At 42.3% G+C, this 19,044-nt stretch overlaps 1 protein-coding gene across 1 annotated transcript in view; it reads right to left on the reverse strand.

Annotated features, from left to right (window-relative positions):
* Window positions 1–16,849, reverse strand: part of syt3 (synaptotagmin III) — a gene marked incomplete at both ends in the record, with an annotated part of 36,768 nt that extends 19,919 nt beyond the window's left edge. The window contains 4 exons of the mRNA XM_080043896.1: window positions 5,507–5,683; window positions 6,184–6,292; window positions 7,336–7,737; window positions 16,699–16,849. Of these exons, the coding sequence (XP_079900022.1) occupies window positions 5,507–5,683; window positions 6,184–6,292; window positions 7,336–7,737; window positions 16,699–16,849 (839 nt within the window). The remainder of the gene's footprint in view (window positions 1–5,506; window positions 5,684–6,183; window positions 6,293–7,335; window positions 7,738–16,698) is intronic.
* Window positions 16,850–19,044: the final 2,195 nt, after the last annotated feature.

The raw sequence follows: 19,044 nt of genomic DNA on the forward strand, positions 1-19,044 counted from the left end.
AAAAAAGGAAAAAAAATATTCAAAGATGGGTTCAATCATATACAAATTGTGCGAGCGTTAACACACACATGATCAAACATCATGCCCACGCGTCTGTGAAATCTTCCACCCAGAGTCACGACGGCTGAGTCTCACGCGCTGTTTATTACGTCTCTAATTACCAGATGAAGATGGCGATGCCTTCAGGGCCTTTAATCAGAGCTCGTTAGTGTGTGTCTGCGCGCGTTAAGCAGTGTGTCAGCACTTCATTAGCGGCTCCGGCTGCAACGTGAACTATGGGACCGAGGAAGGGATCGTCAGGGGCAATGCTGTGACCATGGTGACCCCGGTGGTTAGACTGTCTTCTGTGTGTGTGTGTGTGTGTGTGTTTGTTTGTGTGTGTGTGTGTGTGTGTGTGTGTGTGTGTGTGTCTGTCTGTCTGTCTGTCTGTCTGTTTGCGTATGTCTGTGTGAGTCTGTGCGTGTGTCTGTGTGTGTATGTGTTTATGCATGTGTGTGTGTCTGTGTGTGTTTATGTGTGTGAGTTTATGGCTGTGTGTGTGTGTTAGTTTCAAGAGTCAAGACATGCTTGTTGACAGTACAACCGCGTCAAATCCGGACACGTGTTTTTGTTTAGCCCTGAACCTCACGTCTAATATAATTAAGGCCTTTCGGATAAGCACAAGGCCCAAACGCAATCGCATCAAATCAGGGAGATGGTTTCATAAAGGGACGAAAATGCTGGAAGGAAATTACATTTTGACATTTCCAGCTCGGCCAGCGAAATCATTTAATGAGAAAAAAAAAAGCCCTGACCGATTCTAATATGTATATAAGGATCCTTAATCCAGTATGATTGGGAGACATGTTTCTGTATGGAGACTGTGTGATTAGTGGGTCTGGTTCACTGTAATGTTAAAATGGACAATAATTGGAAACGAAAGGAAGCATATGCGGACCGAAAAAAATAAAAAGGAAAAAAAAAAATAACACCACCCATTGTCTGGGAGTCATACATTTGGCCCGCCATTCACATGTCTTATTATAGGACAAGACGTCTTAGCTTAAAGCCCCGACTGTAAACCCAAATCCACAAAATCCTTCTAACTATGTCATTTGGGGGAATTACTGTATAGTTGCCTAATAGTGAAAGCTTTTGAAAAGAGTTCAGATCCATATGAAAGATATCGTCATTTTTAGTTTGATACACTGGCGGTGGGCTATGCTCTGGTTCTGATGACACAGTACGTTTTTTGGACCAATCACAGCAGTTTCTCTCCCCCGAACGTTCTATAATAAGAATCTAATGACTGAGTGACTGTTGCCACGCCCACACACTAAGAACCTTTTCTTTTTTAAACTTACGTTTTATGATATTTGTGAACATTTATTCTTCATCAGATCTTTGTAGAAAGTTTATTGAGACGCTCAACTTTGATATCATATTGATTTTCATTTTATATTTAAGACCAGGTTTCTAGAGGACAGGGTTTTCACGCAATCTACGAGGCGTGCTGGAAGTCAGAGAATTTACCTATTACCGCTCGAGCAGAAAGAGAGAGAGAGAGAGAGAGAGTGAGAGACGGAGAGATAGAGAAAGGGAGAGAGGGAGAGTGGTATGGAGAGAGAGAGAGAGAGAGAGAAAGGAATGGAGAGAGGGAGAGTGAGTGAGTGAGAGAGAGAGTTATAGAGAGAGGGAAATTCACGGCCCTATTCCTGGCAGACAATGCCCCAAAGCCAGCTGTTATTCCCACAGTGGAAACGTGTCAGCTTTTAATGGGATTGCCGATAGAAATGCCTTTCCCCGAGGATCCGCCGAAGATTGACATCGTTGTTCTGACTGTAACGCTCCAAACAGCGGGGTCTCGCACATTAACATACCGTTCCCAACACACACACAAACACACTGCTCTCTCTCTCTCTCTCTCTCTCTCTCTCTCTCTCACACACACACACACACATACACGTTTGTACAGCTATACTAGTGAGGACATAAATGTATATAATGCATTCCCTATAGCCCCTTACCCTAACCCTGACCATCAAAACTAAATGCCTAACCCCAACCCTTACACTAATCTTAAAATAAACCTAATTCATACCTGAACCTTGAAACCTAGTGTTAACCCTCAAACAGCTCCTTTAAAGTCCTGTCCCAAAGTGAGAACTGGACAAAATGTCCTCACTTTTCAAAAATGTCCTCACTCTTAAGGTCTTAATCATTCACACTCTCACACACACACACACACACACACACACACACACACACACACACACAACCCTACATGTGGTAATATACACACACGAAACCACACGCTCTTGAAACTATACAGCTAACCTTGCCTCACTGTCTTATGTAAAGCACCTTGAATAAGGGTTGGGCACCGGAGGGTATCCACTTTTTGATCCCTTTATTAAACATTTCCCAAAATTCTACCCAGTATTACCGTCGGGTAAAAACCTATTTCTACGTCAACTGTAGCCTCTTTGTTCTAGTTTCTAACCCTAACACTGCATTTAACAATATTACATTGAACCAATCAGGATGAAGTTACCTTTGCCAAATACTAATTTTTACTGAACAGCACTTGAACACATCACAATGCAACTCAATACATAATACGTTTTGGACCAAAAAAAACTAAATCTCTGCATGGCATTTACTATACAAGTACGTTAAGCTGCATTCTTAAATTAAAGATGCTCTACACAATGAAGCAGTAACTAGTCCGTGTTGGCCAAATGTTTCTTTCTAATCACTTTTATAGAACAGGCATTGTTGTGCTGCTGGACACACACACACACACACACACACACACACACACACACACACACACACACACACACACACACACACACACACACACACACACACACACACACACACACACACACACACACACACACACACACACACACACACACACACACACACACACACACACACACACACACACACTCTTAAAACATTTATGAAACACCCACCGCACATTACACAGCACATTTTTTCCTGACAGTTATTTAAGGAATAAATACTTTGCTATTGTTAAATACCCAGGGACATGGCATTAACTTTGACTTGGCTTTTTGCTTGAAAGTTGCAATCCAAATAAACTAGCTTTTGCCTTTCTCCATTCATTGCATTCAGCCCTATACATTTACTATCTGAAAAAAAGATGGACACACTAGTTTTCATTACTAACTTCTCTTTATCCCTGGGTCCAAAATCCCTTAAGCTAATTCCCTGTATCTGTAACTGGGCTATAGGCTAACGCTGTAACCCCTCTGTGCTGTAATGTGTTGACAGAGGCTGCTGTTTAAAGTGGCTGGACATATATAATTCATGACTTGAAACGGCCTGGCCCTCCCAGTGCCCTGTTCTCTTTTTCTGACCATCAGCACTTTGGGTCTGCTGTTGTTAAAAAAAAATGTCTCTACAAGCCAACTGATCCTCCGCAGACTGTAGGTTCAAACCGCAACAGCCCACAAAGAATCCCCCGCATTCACACACACACACACACACACACACACACACACACACACACACACACACACACACACACACACACACACACACACACACACACACACACACACACACACACACACACACACACACACACACACACACACAATATCATATCCACACACTGCCAATCGCCCAAGTATCTGCACAGCATGGCCTCCAACCAATTAGCTACTGTATTCTCTGTGTTTAATGTTTAACAGGGAATCGTCAAAGGAGCAAAAAAGTAACTATACAGCCATCTGTAGCCCCCCCCCCCCCACACACACACACACACACACACACACACACACACACACACACACACACACACACACACACACACACACACACACACACACACACACACACTAACCGCTGCTGTTTGCTTGTGTCACTTCCTTTTAATGGCGGCACTTTTCTTATTTTCACACATTAATATTTCAGTGTAATCATCAACACGAGAGCCACACCACCACACAGTCACAAGACAACAACAAATAAGCAGCCCACAGGATCTCGGGCGATGGCAGGGTTTTAGTTAGGAGGTGTTTTTCTCAACCGAAGAAAGGTTTCAAATAACTCAAATTCAATTTTCTACTTGAGGTGGGTGAAGGTATTTTTTTCTTTTTTCTTTTTTGTGTCTGGTGAAGAGAATGATAAATACACTGAGAGATAGTTTCCAAAGAAGAAGCCCCTCTCTTTCTCTCGTTCTGTCTGCATCTCTTTCTCTCTCTCTCTTTCCCTTTTCCCCTCTCTCTCTCTCTCTCTCTCTGTCCCCCTTTCTGTCTCTTTCTCTATTTCTCCCCCTATCTCTCTCTCCATCTCTCTCTTTATCTCCCTCTCTATCTCTTTCTCTCTCTCTTTCTCCCCCTCCATCTCTCTCTCTCTCTCTCTCTCTCTCTTTCTCCCCCTCCATCTCTCTCTCTCTCTGTCTTTCTCCCTCTCTCTTTCTGTTTCCTTTCCGTGAAGAAATTCAGCAAAAACCTTTCTGTTTGCCTCTGTTTGCAACCCCCCTCTTGACTTTGAAGGAGCCGCACACCAACAGCTGCGATCAAAGTGAAATGCGTGAAAACAGCACTAGGCATCGACGTGCGCCGCAGACCAGGCAGAGCTACAGTACACTTTGGTGGTTCCTCTCCAAGTGTCGGAGTCATCAAACTGTGTTCAGGTCTCGGCACTGCTATCACAAGCATCCAGCGCATGCTAAATCTATATCTGATGTTCCTGTTTTTTTGTTATGCATATGCAATAAGCAGCACTATATCTTTGCTAGAAACTGTCTAAGAAATACAGTACTAGATAGCAATGAATACCTCTAGTTTCGTACAACATTTTTCAGATGTTAAAACTCTACTCTACACCGCTACACTTGAAGGGTGAACGTACTAACTGTTACACGAGGCGAAACAGCAAGATGTTTTTCGCAATGTCACCTTGAGCATGTTAGCATGTTGTTGAATTTAGCATTGTACTCATTCGTTCTTGAGACAGTTAAATGTGCAGTGTGTAGTAAAGGTGTATAAAGGGTGGCCTTCAAGGACAACAAGCTTGTCACTAAAGATGGCATCATCCACCACCACTGCGTCAAAAGTCTTTCCACAATATCAAGTGATGAGGTGAAGAAGTATTTAGTTATTTAATCTATAGTACTTCTTCGTCTTTCAACAGGTGGTTTTTCCCAGGACATTTTTTATCCCATCCTACTTATGGAGTTTTAGTTTTGACACTATACTGTATGTACTCTGCACTTTTTAACTTAGCTATGGTATTCGATCTTGCATTGTCTATTGTAATTATTATTTTAATTGTATTTCTGCATGTGTTGACTTGGAAGCTGCTCTCTACTGTAAACCAGAAACCCAATCGCACTAAAAAAATAAAAAAAATAATAAAAACTAAATTAAAAACACAATTAAAAACACAATTAAAAAATAATTAATTCATTAAAACACAATAAAAAAAATATGATTTTATTTTTTTATATTAATAAGAAAAACATAAAAATAAAATCTTGACTCACTTGAATGCGTATCGCAGTAGGAAGCTGATCTTGCCACAGTTGTCCCCGGCCTTGCCCTCTCCGCTGTCGCCCTTGGGCCTGTAGAGCTCCGGCTTGATTTGGCCGATGCACGTCACCTGCTCCTTCTCCTCCGGCTGGAAGTCAGGACTGGAGAGCTGGTGAGTCATCGGCTTCGGCCTGAATGGACACGTAAGGGTTTAGAACAGGGAAAGTGTGTGTGTGTGTATGTGTATGTGTTTGTGTGTGTGTATGTGTATGTGTGTGTGTGTTTGTGTGTGTGTGTGTGTGTTTGTGTGTTAGTGAAGAGCACTGTAAATAGACACAATAAAATGGTAAACACAAATTTCTTATGCTTGAGCGTTCACAGTTAAGTGTACGGAAACCGTAGATTCCCCCCACCCCCCTACTAAGAGCAGACCACTGGTTTGAATCCGGGCCGTGGTCCGTTCTCTGCATGTCATTCCCCTCTCTGCCCCATTTCATCTCTGTCTCTCCAAACTGTCTAATAAAAAGCATAACAATGCCCCCCTGAAAAAAATAAATAAAAAAATCTATTTAGCCAGTCAAACTCCTCTTTCCCATTCTAAACCATACGCTTTTCAATCTGGTTCCCTTTAATGACCAGTGGCTGCCATTAAATCCATACAGTAGTCGTGTCCTGTCATGTCTGTACTGACCGCGGGGTGACCTGTTGTTGGGAGTGAGCGTTGGGCAGGTCCTTGTTGGGATGGGCTCCAACCTCAGAGTTTGGGACATCCGGAGACGTCTGACTCAGCTTCAGTGTGCCTTTAACACAATGAGAAAAAAAACACACAAAAACAATTCATGAAACACACATTTACACACACACATTTTACAGACACACACACACACACACACACACACACACACACACACACACACACACACACACACACACACACACACACACATTTCTTTTGTTGGCCCTATTGTGACCACATTCACTCCAAACTTCTCTCTTTTACTAATGCACGGATCTGCATCATTGATCGCATTGATTGCATTACATTGATTTTTAACCAGTGACTGATTTAAGACCAAAGGGGGGTAAGGGAAAGAGCTAGGCACATTTACAATAGCACAACAATGAGCCCAGCGTTAAAAGGCAAAAGGCTATACAACAACAGAGAGAGATGTGGATAGACGTTTCATCCGGCGTTGCAATAAGGCAGTCAGCAAACATTTGTCTCTGAATAATGAAAAACAAATTGCGCCGGTGCTGACAGCGAGCATTAATACAACGGCAGCATGAAAACTCAAAGCTGTTACCTGAGCTCTTGCATCAAATCCGGTCCTAAATATCTCCCTGACGTTTTTATATAGCTGTGTCTATCTTACTGGGAGGACTGCTACTTGTTTTATATGTCGGCAGTTTATTTGGGTTTCTGTTGGACTTAACTGTCTGATTTCAAACTACCTCAACCTCACCCTATGAGCATTTGTGTTAAGGCTGCAACCAAGAATTACTTTATTGTAATTGTTTGGTCTATTAAACAAAGGAGAAAGGTGAAAGCAGCAAATTCTCTGTCAAAAAAATTATAATAATTTTTTTTTTTAAATTAAGATATGATATGATTATTACAGCTGCTGATTCATTTGATATTGATTGACAACAATATTCAAATCCCATATTAATTGTTTGTAAACTGAAATAAGTAGTTTTGGAGTTAAGTTAAGTTTTTTTTCCCCGTAACATTTACATCCAGTTTCAGTTCTGAAAGAAACTCTGGTCCGGCTTAAAAAAGCCCCAAAAAAATATTTCAAGAAAAGTATAATGTCTCTTCACTTCTTTGCTCTCTTCTCCTCACCTGCATTGTTGGGGTAGGAGTCCATATCCAGGTAGGAGTGCTCCTGGGTGGTCTCGTGCGGTCCCCCCACCACCCCCCCTCCCTCGCCCCTCTCCACCCCCACCAGGTCAGAGAAGTGTGGGTGGTGCTGGCCCTGCTGGCCCAGGGAGGGGTACAGCGAAGAGGACGAGTGGCCCTCTTTCCTTTGCAGTGACGGGGGCAAGAGAGAGCCACCGGGACCCCCCATGCCCGCTACCCCGACCCCCCCACTCCCGGGCATTAACCCTGACGTCAGGCTTAGGCCGCCGCCCTCTTTGTCTCGCCATGGCAACCAGCACAATTTCCAGGAAACGAAGAGAGACACGGAGAGGAGCACGATGCCGCAGAAGGTCACGATCACCGACAGCAGACTGACATTGATCTCTATGGAGACGAGAGACACAGAAGGATTCCATGTATTAGTGTTATGAATCCATGTATGGATCCATGTCCAGTATTATAAGTACAATTTGCCATAAGATTATGATGCTTACGTTGAAACATATACTTTTTTGCATCACACCCTGTGCTCCAATCCCCATTCTTCTCTACTATTTAGTATGCCAGAAAAAAGATTTAGGATGTCCCAATACATGCACGTCAATTGTAGTATGCTGAAAATACATAAATGCCCCACTAACTCCAGTAGCATTTTGCAGCATTCATCTTTATTCTTGACATTTCTCGACATAAGGGAAAAAAAAGTACCTTATCTGATTTTTTTTTCTCTGTCCTGTGGCCCTTAAACTCTTCTGTACTTTAGTATGTAGTGTGTAGTAAAAAGAAAGAGTATGTGATTTGGAACGCAGGGACAGTTTTTTCAGGAATTTTTTTTTACGATATTTAACTAACAATGTGGTAAACATGGAAGAGAATGTTTCAAACAGAATATAGTGCTAGTCCTAGGAATGATAACGGAAAGTTTAGTTGATGTATGTGTCTTAGAAATTGAGATATTTGGTTCAGAGTGTTGAAATGAAAACAATGTCGAGATAATGGATAAATAAGTGCGAAACAGAAGGAGGAATCATCATGACAGGTTGTTCATTTCTACGCCAGCTGTTGTTCCCCGGTGAGCCGATACCCATGACAAAGGCATTAACAAAAACTATATGAAAATAGTATTCTTTGCACTAGTTTGCTGTTCAATGTCATTTGTAATCATCACAGGAAAAAATTAGACTGTTTCGGAAATGCGTGTGTGCGTGCGTGCGTGCGTGTGCGTGTGTGTGTGTGTGTGTGTGTGTGTGTGTGTGTGTGTGTGTGTGTGTGTGTGTCTGTGCGTGTGTGTTTGTGTGTGTGTGTGGGTGGGTGTGGGTGTGTGTCTGTGTGAGGGTGGATGAGGGGTGGAGTATGACTCATCAGGATGAAAAAGTGAGTACACAATAAAATGAAAAATGCCGTTTCAGCACCAGACAGCCGGACAGCTCCAGCCCCAGTCTCCGTCAATGAGACTCTGTCCCCCTCAGCTCCACAGCTAAAGGGGAACTTTTATATTTCTGTTTATCATTTTTACTAAGAGCTAGACTGCTTATGTCTGGGCTCTATGATACAAAAAATATGAGTGATGAATTCATAAATCTCTGAATAAATAGACTATAAATATTGCATGCATATTTATAAATAAACAGCCTAAATATACATACAATGAATATGTATTATTATTATTTTTATTATCCGGAGCCGCTTTATAAATAGATTGCTTTTGGTTCTTAACAAACGGACCAATCAGGGACCACAGTGAACTATATAGGCCCAGAGCCCTGGAATATGAATATTCATAAGTTGTAAGTAGACCAAGGAAGACTCATTACGATACAGTGTGCAGATTTTGGCTATGGGAGCATAAGCTTCTTCGACACCTTGAAGCGTCGAAAAGGGATTTTTTTTTTCACTCTCGCCATCTAAGGCTGTGTCCAAAACCAGAGGGCCACCAATTAACAACCATCCTGTCCGTGGGCAAGCCAATCAACTTAGTAAAGCACTGTCTTATACTACCGTCGGAGGAAAAAATATCCCTGTGTTCCAATCCCCGTACTTCCCTGCTGTTTTGTATGGTAGAAAAAATATTTAGGATGTCCCAGTTATTTTGGGTTAGGGTTAGGGTTAGATTAAGCATGCTTAAAAATACAACAATGCTTAGGCTACTACAACCAGTTGAGATTTTTGTGTTGAAAGCAGCATGCTATTTGGGCTATTCTGACCCACAATCCAGTGCGCACCAGAAGTGAGGGTTAGGGTTATGGTAAGTCACATCGACGGAGCCTCCATATAAAAATAACCAGGGAATGCGACAGATATATAAGCAAGAGGCAAGATCAAGGCGCGATGTTATGATGAAATAAATAAGTATAAGTACTGTATGTCCCAATTGTTAACCATACTGCATGCTAACTAGATTATTTTCACGGTCAGCTGTAGTATGTAGAATAGAATTGTTTTAAGGAAATTAAAAGAAAAATGCAGAAAATGTCTCCTCAACCTCCCGCCACATCTAAACAAAAAAAATATATATATCCCTTTCTTCAACTCCCTTTAGCCTTCAATTTACTGGGCTGTTTTTCCGCTTCATAGGGGGGCATGACAAAGACATCAACAATGTGTCAATGGCCCCATAAAAAATAATAAAATTGAATCTTTAACTGTCTAAAAAAACAAGACAACAGAAGCCACCATCCCTCAGCCCTGGGGGTCCGTACATCTTCTGAAATGGAATGCAGCTAGCCTTCTGTTGTGGAATGTAGGTTCTGTTCCGTTCTGCTCCCTCCTTCATATCTATATAATCCTCATTCTTAGCTGTCATGTCTTTTTTCCCATGGCTGTCTTGTGTCGGCACGATTTGACTTTATATATTCCTCTCCTTAGCGACTTTCTCTATGTGTGGATCACCCCCCCCCCCACACACACACACACACACACACCCCTCCCAACCCTCCAACCCTCAACTGCCTGCCTTCCGAGCTCCGACTACGGTGAATTATTCAACAGTCTGTGTATGTCATTAATCAGCACTTGTTCAAAAGATATGATTGGGGCTTGTTGGGAAGGTGTGGGGGTTGGGCGACATTGATCCATCGAACACGAACCAGGCTAGGGGGTGTGTTTGGTGTGTATTGTGTGGTGTGTGTGTGTGTGTGTGTGTGTGTGTGTGTGTGTGTGTGTGTGTGTGGTGTGCGGAACGATAGATAGATGGATGGATGGATGGATGGATGGAGAGAAAGAAAGGTAGTCTAAGAAAAACATGACAATTCAGATCAGCAGACAGTGAAAGAGATTGCAAAAGGGAAGGTATAGGGCTATGGGAGAAAAACGTCAAGAGAAAAAGACAGGACGGTGTTGTAGTGTAGTGATGAACGGGGGGAATGGAGTAGCAGCATAAACGATTCACATGCAGCACAGAATGGCTGCGAGAGAGAGAGAGAGAGAGAGAGACTGCGAGAGAAAGAGAAAGAGTTAGGGAGAGAGAGAGAGACTGAGAGAGAGAGATAGAGAGAGAGAGAGACATAGAGAGAGACATAGAGAGAGAGCGAGAGAGAGACAGGGAGCGAGAGGGTTTAAAACAGATTGCCGCACATGTTGAAACAGACATATAAGCTGACGGGGTTTTTATTCCCTCCTTCATTTCAGGAGGAGGAGAGGGGGGGATGATAAAGTCGATGAAACTACGGCGCCATGTGTGAAAGAGTCAAAAAGCAAAAAGGCAAACGGTTCAGACGAGTGGTACGGAAGAGCGTTAGGGACAAAATTAGAGGAGGATGAATTTTTTTTGTATCATTATGCACTTCGAGAAATACATTGAAATATAATTTTATGAATAAAGACGAAATACAATATTGAGAATAGAGAGTTTAAGACTGTGGTAAAGTTGGAAAGATATCGACAGATTTGAAATGACAGGATCAATAACTCATAAGCAAAACGTTATTTATTGTGTTATAGTGTATATATGATCACTGTTCGTTCATTGTTTATTGCCTTACTTAATGCATGCACCTTATTCACCAAGACAAATTCCTTGTTGGTGTAAAACCCTTCTTGGCAATAAAATCCTTTCTGATTCTGATCCTGATTATTTAAAACACAAACGATGCATCTTTGCTACATTTTTACCTAAGCAAGACGTCCTCTCTAAGCTCAACTAACAACAGCACTGCACTGTATCAGAGTGAAGGTATTGAATAAGTTGCGCTTTGGTGTTGTGCTTATTAGACGGTCCCTGTGCTCTCGTCTCACAGCCCGCTGCACATAGAGAGCAATGTTATTAGTGGAGCTAACTGGCAACTGGTTCCTGTAAAGGGTTGTAGCCCATTGTCTGCCTCACCACTATAGCAAATATGTATCATATGTCTTTTAATAGTTTCTTTTTATGACGTCTGTCAATGTCTTTCTAACTTTACTTTACTACTTGAACTGTCACGTTTATCCTCGACATAGCATTCCGTGTTTATTCACAAATTGTATTACCATTTTATTTTCGACATTTGACTTTTATCTCTAAGCGTATAATGGGAAAAAAACGTCCAGTTGTTATTTTTGGCCCTACTGCTCTACCGTAGAATGGAAACAGAGAGACGGAGGAAAACAAGCTGACAATGATTTAGAGCGAAACCTAAAGAGAGGGGAGGGGTTTAAGAATGCAAAAGGTTAATGTATTGATCTAAATGGGGGAAAACAAAGCAATGAGGCCAAGGTGTGTGTGTGTGTGTGTGTGTGTGTGTGTGGCGGCCACTCTCCTCCATTTGTCTCTTTAGGGCAGTCGCTGTACCTTCCCAAAGCAACTGATCCTGCCAAAGATCCGTCGCTAATCCACAAAGCACAAAAAGGCAAGTCAGCGGGGTGTGTGTGTGTCGGTATGTGTGTGTGTGTGGGTGGGTCTGTATGTGTGTGTGTTTGTGTGAGTGTCTGTGTGTGCATGCTCGTGTGTTTGTGTGTGTGTGTGTGTGTGTGTGTGTGCCTGTGTCTGTCTGTCTATGTGTGGGTGTATGCGTGTCTGTGTGTGTGGGTGGGTCTGCATATGTGTTTGTGCGTGTGTATGTGTGTGAGTGTCTGTGTGTGCGTGTAAGTGTGTGTGTGTGCGTTTTTGTGTATCTGGAGGACTCTGAAGTGCACCGCGAAGAGGGGACCAAGAACTCCATGTCAATCACGCGACTGATGCAAACCCCGGTGGGATCGCTACATCGCCGCACATCAAACGTATCTCCTCCCCTGCTGCTTACTCAAGCCCTTTTTCCACTGACAGATTTCTGATTTCAAAGGAGGGGCTCGTTTCAAACACGCACTTCCAAATCGGGCACAGCATCGAAAAATCCCAGCTGGTATGAAAACGATGAGGGCAAACGCCTTAAAAAAAAACAAAAAAAAAACGTTGGTGTGACATTTTACTTCAATGAGCCAATTCCTAAAAATCTCCAGGGGCAACTAGCTAGCCAATCAAGCGGCTAATCTAGACACTGAGCCCCGGATATCCACCGCTAATCTGCATAACGACGCATTGCACTTTCCAAATGCTTTTCGATTGAGACACACACACAATAGTCTGAACACAATACACACAGCATGATGCACCTACACTGTTTGTGCAAATGCAAATATATATTAGTAAAACCCAGCTCTGATATAACAATCACATAATTCTATACGGAGCCACTTGGGTTGTAAAAAGAAATGGCGATGTGTTTTTCTTTGGGTAGCTGTAGCCAATTCCTAATCTTGCACATTAATATTGCATGGTGTGTTGTCCTGAGTGCACACAGTTCCTCTAATCATCTTAAACATAAGCACTCCTCTCTTAAAATCTGCCTTCTCATACCTCCACCCAGTTCATGAGGCATTACTAATCTTTTTTTTTTTTGCAGAACCTTTTTTGTTGGATAATATTTTGGAGTATTCTGACCTCTTCTGCTGCCACTTTTAAACACCAACACATAGCATATTTTGAATACAAGAAATGTGTGTCTGGTTTAGGGTTCTTGTCAAAGTATCAACGTCCGATTCAGACCATAATTATACATACTAAAGCCGTATGTAAACTACATGTCTCAAATGGCCCAATTCTTGGCACAGATTAAATGTGTACTATGCTTGTGTGTAAGCAGTTAAAAAGCCCATGGAATCTAATATTCTCAGGCCCAAATCCTATGTGGAAATAAATCCGATATGTATCTCATATGTGTCACTTCAACTGTGATCTAAGCGGACAGGTCGGATATTACCTGTCACCGCCATTCACACCTTATTGAAAATAAGAACAAAAATTGAAAAACAACAGCCGAGGTTAAATGTCTGTTAGGTCTTAGGTTGTAGAGAGACCATGCAAGCTAAAAGACATGGTGTATAAAACCTCCCCTGAAGCTAGTTGTTAACGTGTTTACTTTCGTTATAACCAAACCCCTCAAGTCTCATGCATGTTGTTTGATACGTTAAGCTAGTGTAAGCAGAAGGCAGTCAGAAAAAAATCTATTATAGGTGCAACAATTGCAATAAAAAAAAACACCAATAGAAGACAGTTAAAATTCGGCCTAGAACTCTCCACCAAAGCCCATATTAACACAGATTCCTTTTGAGAGAGAGAGATCAGTTCCTTTAAGCAAATTCTCAAAATCTTTTCAGTATCAAAGACTCGCCCCCCGTGGACTTGAAAGGCGTCTCTGAGGTACGTACTTTCTTCCCTCCTTCAACAGACTAAGGCAGCTGTGGTCTGTTTGAATTAAATAAATTAAAAAAATAATAACCCTAACCCAATTGTGGTGGGTTTTAATGATGGGAACAGACTTGAGTGTATGGACAGATGGAGTAGCTTATTCTGCAGGAGATGTTTGAGGGGAGTTTCTTGGAGATGTCTCAATACTTTTCTTTCTAACCCATGAGAAAGCTTCTTATCAATGGGAAATATTTGAACTGACATGAATGGAGCTTAGCATAGCTTCTGCTCTGTGTGAAGGCATAAGCTACACACTTGTACAGGAGACCTTTCAAGTCCACAGAGGGGGGTTCGTCTTTGATACTAACCGGGGAACCTTTTGGTGAAGTACCACTCTGAGACAGTGTGAAGTCAAGTTGTACTGTGGGGGTTAAGCCATGCTAGCGATATGGTTCTACAGATAGGAATGATTTTTTGACTGTTAGGGGATTTTCTATAGACCTTGATGTAGGCTACCCTCACCACAATGGGCTGTATTCACTTTAGGGGACCCCAGACTTTTTCAGATCACTCCTGATTCTACTATGTCAAATACTTTCTTATATGACCATTCAAAATCCCTATACTTTAATGCTATTTAGTATGGCAACAAAGTATTTAGGATGTCCCAATACATTATGTGAAAAGAGGTTTACCAAAAAAGTACCCTGATGTCCTACTACATCCGGTGGGGGTATGGAAGCCTGAATGCTTTTTTGGGGCTGTTCCAACCCACAATGCACTGCACAGCGGAAGTGACGTCACATCAATTGATGCCACTGACAGAGAACAACCAGCGATGCAACAGATATTTTAGCAAAATGGTTCCAAGTTCAAGGCAGATATATTATGAGGAATATCATGAGTCTCCAATTGCATGCAAACTATATCATAACTAATTAGCATCTCAAGGTGTCGTCCCAACTAGGGCTGGGCGATATATCGAATATATTCGATATATCGCGAGATGTGCTCCAGGGGATGTATAAAATGACCCTATCGCGACCATCGAATACAAATTGGCACATAATGTGTTTTTTTTTAGCCGCCGCCGCCACCGGCAAACTCGCTGGTGTTCGCTTCTCTCGCTCTTTCGTGTGGCTCTCTGCCCCTCTGCCTCACACTCACATGCATTGGCAACTCACTCACTCACCCCTCCCAACCAGAGTCTCCTGGGCGCGCACCTGTGACGTAGTCTGTGCCCTGTGAGTGTTTACTTTTATCGCCATGTGAAAACAACGACGAGAGGGGGAGAAAAAAAGACGAGGGCTCTGCTCTTATGACAGCCGAACGAGCGGGTGGAGGGGGCGCGAAAGACGGCGAAGGCGGCTGTCGTTCATAGCATGGACCTTTTTTGTAGACGGGCGCTTGATAGCATAAGCGGCCGCTGTACAGAGCCTGGTCCTTATGAGAGGAAAGCGAACGAGCGCCGGGGGAGTTTTTGGTCCAACGTCACACAACCACGGCATCCCATTTAATTCTCAGCCGTATTTATTTAAATCCTCTGATTGTCTTCCAGTTTTATTTTCATTAACTAAATACAGGAGAATTAAACAATAAGGCAGGTAACAGAGGGACGATGAGCCACCTGCTGTTTGCGCTTGCTTGCATGAATCTCTCTCTCGGACTAACAGGCAGAAAACGAAACTTAACTTAGACAGGGAGCAACTGCTCTTAAAGCGACAGTAACCATTATACATGTCAGAGCCTTTTATACACATAGACTACTATTATGGATCAAAACCTGTTCTGCATTTAAAGTGTGGCTGCTATCTTCAGGGGGTTAGTGGTGATAAACAATTAGTAAGTGGTTGTAATGAGTCATAATTAGTGTTCTCAGTTTACAGATTAACAGAAGATGGAAAAAACTGTTTCCAAATAAAATAATGCTGGATCCATTGTATGGGAGTGGAAGGATGTGGAATAATCAATACAATGTGCAAACTCTTTGCCATGTGCAAGTTTCAAATTGTTTCAATAGAAAGCACTAAAGAATATAAACATGTTTCATGTAGCCTAATGCATTGTTAGTGCAGGCACATTTTGCAGGGACTATTTAAATCATATTACTGGTGTGATGTTATGCAAAAAATAAATTAAATTGAGCATTTAGGATGTGCTCTAGAGGAGATTTGAAATATATCGAGATATATATCGTGTATCGAGATATAGTAAAAAAATACCGAGATATTGATTTTGGCCCATATCGCCCAGCCCTAGTCCCAACCCTTACCTGTATCTAGCTGTCTGTTGCGGCCTCTCAACAGATAAATATACATCAATGCTATTTAGTATGATAAACAGCAGCTGGCGTAGTACAAACACTACTGCTTATGTCCAAAGGGGGTGCAAGAATGAACACAAACTTATAAATTCCTCTGAGCACCTTTTAAAAAGAGACAATTTCAACGCAAACAGAACTAGAATCTCCATGTTTTGCCCCTAACCTGTATCTAGCTGCCTGTTGCGGCATCTCAACAGATATATATACTTCAACGCTATTTAATATTATGAACAACAGCTGGCGTAGTAAAAACAAAACTACCGCTTTAGAATGAACAAAAACTTAAAAATTCCTCTGAGCACATTTTAAATCGAGGAAATTTCATCAAACCCCAACAGAATGATCAACAACATTCCCCCGGTGTGTGTGTTTCACCCCTTACCTGTATCTAGCTGCCTGTTGCGGCCTCTCAACAGGTAGCTGAACTCCTGGCAGCGCTCACTCTGGCTGTAGCCTCGCGGGGAGTTGAAGCAAAGCTCTTCCACCAGCACCAGCGCCTTCTTACACAGGTCTTCATCCCAGTCCCCCGACATACTCCAATCCGCATCGCACTCTCACCAGCCGTTATCCGGTAGCCAATGACAGCACACAGCCCTCTGCTGCCGCCCCTCACCGATTGGACGGCGAAACGAGGAAGTAGAATGCTATTGGCCGGCCGGTCCACCTTTTAAAATGGTTAATGGAAAATTAGGGGGCAGTAAGGGGCTGTGTAGGGTGCCTCGGTCCGGATCACACCCACCCCTCTCACTTGCCCTGGAAGAGAGAGAGAGAGAGAGAGAGAGAGAGAGAGAGAAAGAAATGGGCATCGTGAGTGTAATAAACATAAAAGTGTTCGAATCAAGTTTTTTGGCAACTTTGGTCAACCTTAAGCCTTAATTGGGAGGGCCGATGCCAAAACCACAAGCCTATATCCCTGACAGATCATTGGCTCCCTGCTTCTTAATATCACTTACGCTTAAACTATACGGAGAGTGATACCGAGCAACTGGCAGCAGGTAAGAGCAAGTGGAAGAAGTTTCAGACAGATTTGTGTTGAGAATGGCAAAAATTTACCCTAAAGGAATAGTTCAACATTTTGGATTTGTAGCTTTTTGCCTCACTCTCCAGCTCAAGAAAATGCAACAAAAACTGTTCCTGTAACTACATGTATTCTTGATATAGACATTGGCTAAAGATCTCTCATCCAGGTTAGCTTAGCTCAAACACTGGTAGTCAAGGGGAGCAGGTCAAAATTTAGACTTTACAACATCACTAAACTAAACACTCCTGTGTGCTTGTTGGGACTTGTTTATTTAGCACATTATGTTGCGCTCTATATTTTTCCACATTATGTCATTCTAGAATCAAATACATACTGGAAGTAGTAATTTCATTTGTACAGAAGGTCTGGAAGTGCTTTATTTGGCAAACGTTCACTCACTTGGAGGCGGGTGTCTGTTGAAGTTTAAAACTATTGGATCTGCCCAGTGCCACTCTGGATCAGCCAACCAATCGCATAACGTTTGGTCGCAGCATTCAACTGAAACTGGAGCGCGACTTCAACGTCATCGTTCTCAGCCACTCGCTCTGTTCGCTGATTGGACGGCCGGAAATTTTCCTGAGCTCAAACACGTGAATTCACCGCAGCCCCAGACTGACTACTGAAGGGAAAATGAAATTTGGGCGGAAGTAGGTAGGCGGGCGGAGCCAGGCTAGGAAGTGCCTGTGACGGTCACAAATTTCTTTGTTCTAAAATGTCATAATGTGGTGAATAGACAGGTCCCAGCAAGCACACTGGAGTATTTATCTTTGAGCTTCCCCCCATGACTACCAGTGTTTGAGCTAAGCTAACCTGGATGAGCGACCTTTGCCCATTTCTAAAATGTCAGCACAGTTACAGGAACGGTGACTGCCGCCTTCTCTTGAGCCGAAAAGAGCGAGGCAAAGAGCTAAGAATGTTAAATGTCAAGCTAGTCCTTTCATTGATTCACTTGTATGAAAATAAAAACATTATTTTTAATTATAATTATTTTCCAATTGCTAGTAATTTCATACGACCTTTTGTTTGGCAAGGGCAAGGCAAGTTTATTTATATAGAACAATTCAGACACAAGGCCATTCAAAGTGGTTTACAGGGCCAGGGGAAGAAAATACTTCCAGAAATAAAAACAAAAAGTTCCATGGGTTAGACCTTATTTACCATTTCTGGCAGGGCACACGTTGCTGCAGCATTTCTTTTTCAAACATTACACTTGAAATGCTTTGCGATCCACAAATGAATTTTCCATTTACCTAAATTGTAAAAAGGGTTGTCAGCATAAAGGGCCTACAGGGCAATTAAAATCACCATACGATCTATGTGTGGCCCGCAGAACTCTAGCCATTAGTTAATGAGCCTTAACCTACGCCTGAAGGTACGAATAAAACACTGGGATTGAATTAAAAACCATCTAAAAGCTGTGTGGAGCTGCACATTTGGCCAGTTTGAGTTGTTAATTCTTAGTGGGGTTCAGCGTACAAGCATCCTTTCACGTTACGTTTCATTTAATTCCATGTTATTATCTTCAAAAGTATCACTTTATGCAGGTTTAAATATACTATAAAACAAACCTAGTTTTTTTTTTCAATTGTAAGGCAGCACATTGTTCATTTAACCACTGTCTTTGGGCCAGTCATCTCACTTCGAATGATTCCAAATACTTCAGCACTCACTCAACAAGGTGCAGATGTAATTGCGGGGGAGCTGTAA

Source organism: Ammodytes marinus, assembly GCF_949987685.1.
Source record: "Ammodytes marinus genome assembly, chromosome: 16".
NCBI classification, from domain to species: domain Eukaryota; kingdom Metazoa; phylum Chordata; class Actinopteri; order Uranoscopiformes; family Ammodytidae; genus Ammodytes; species Ammodytes marinus.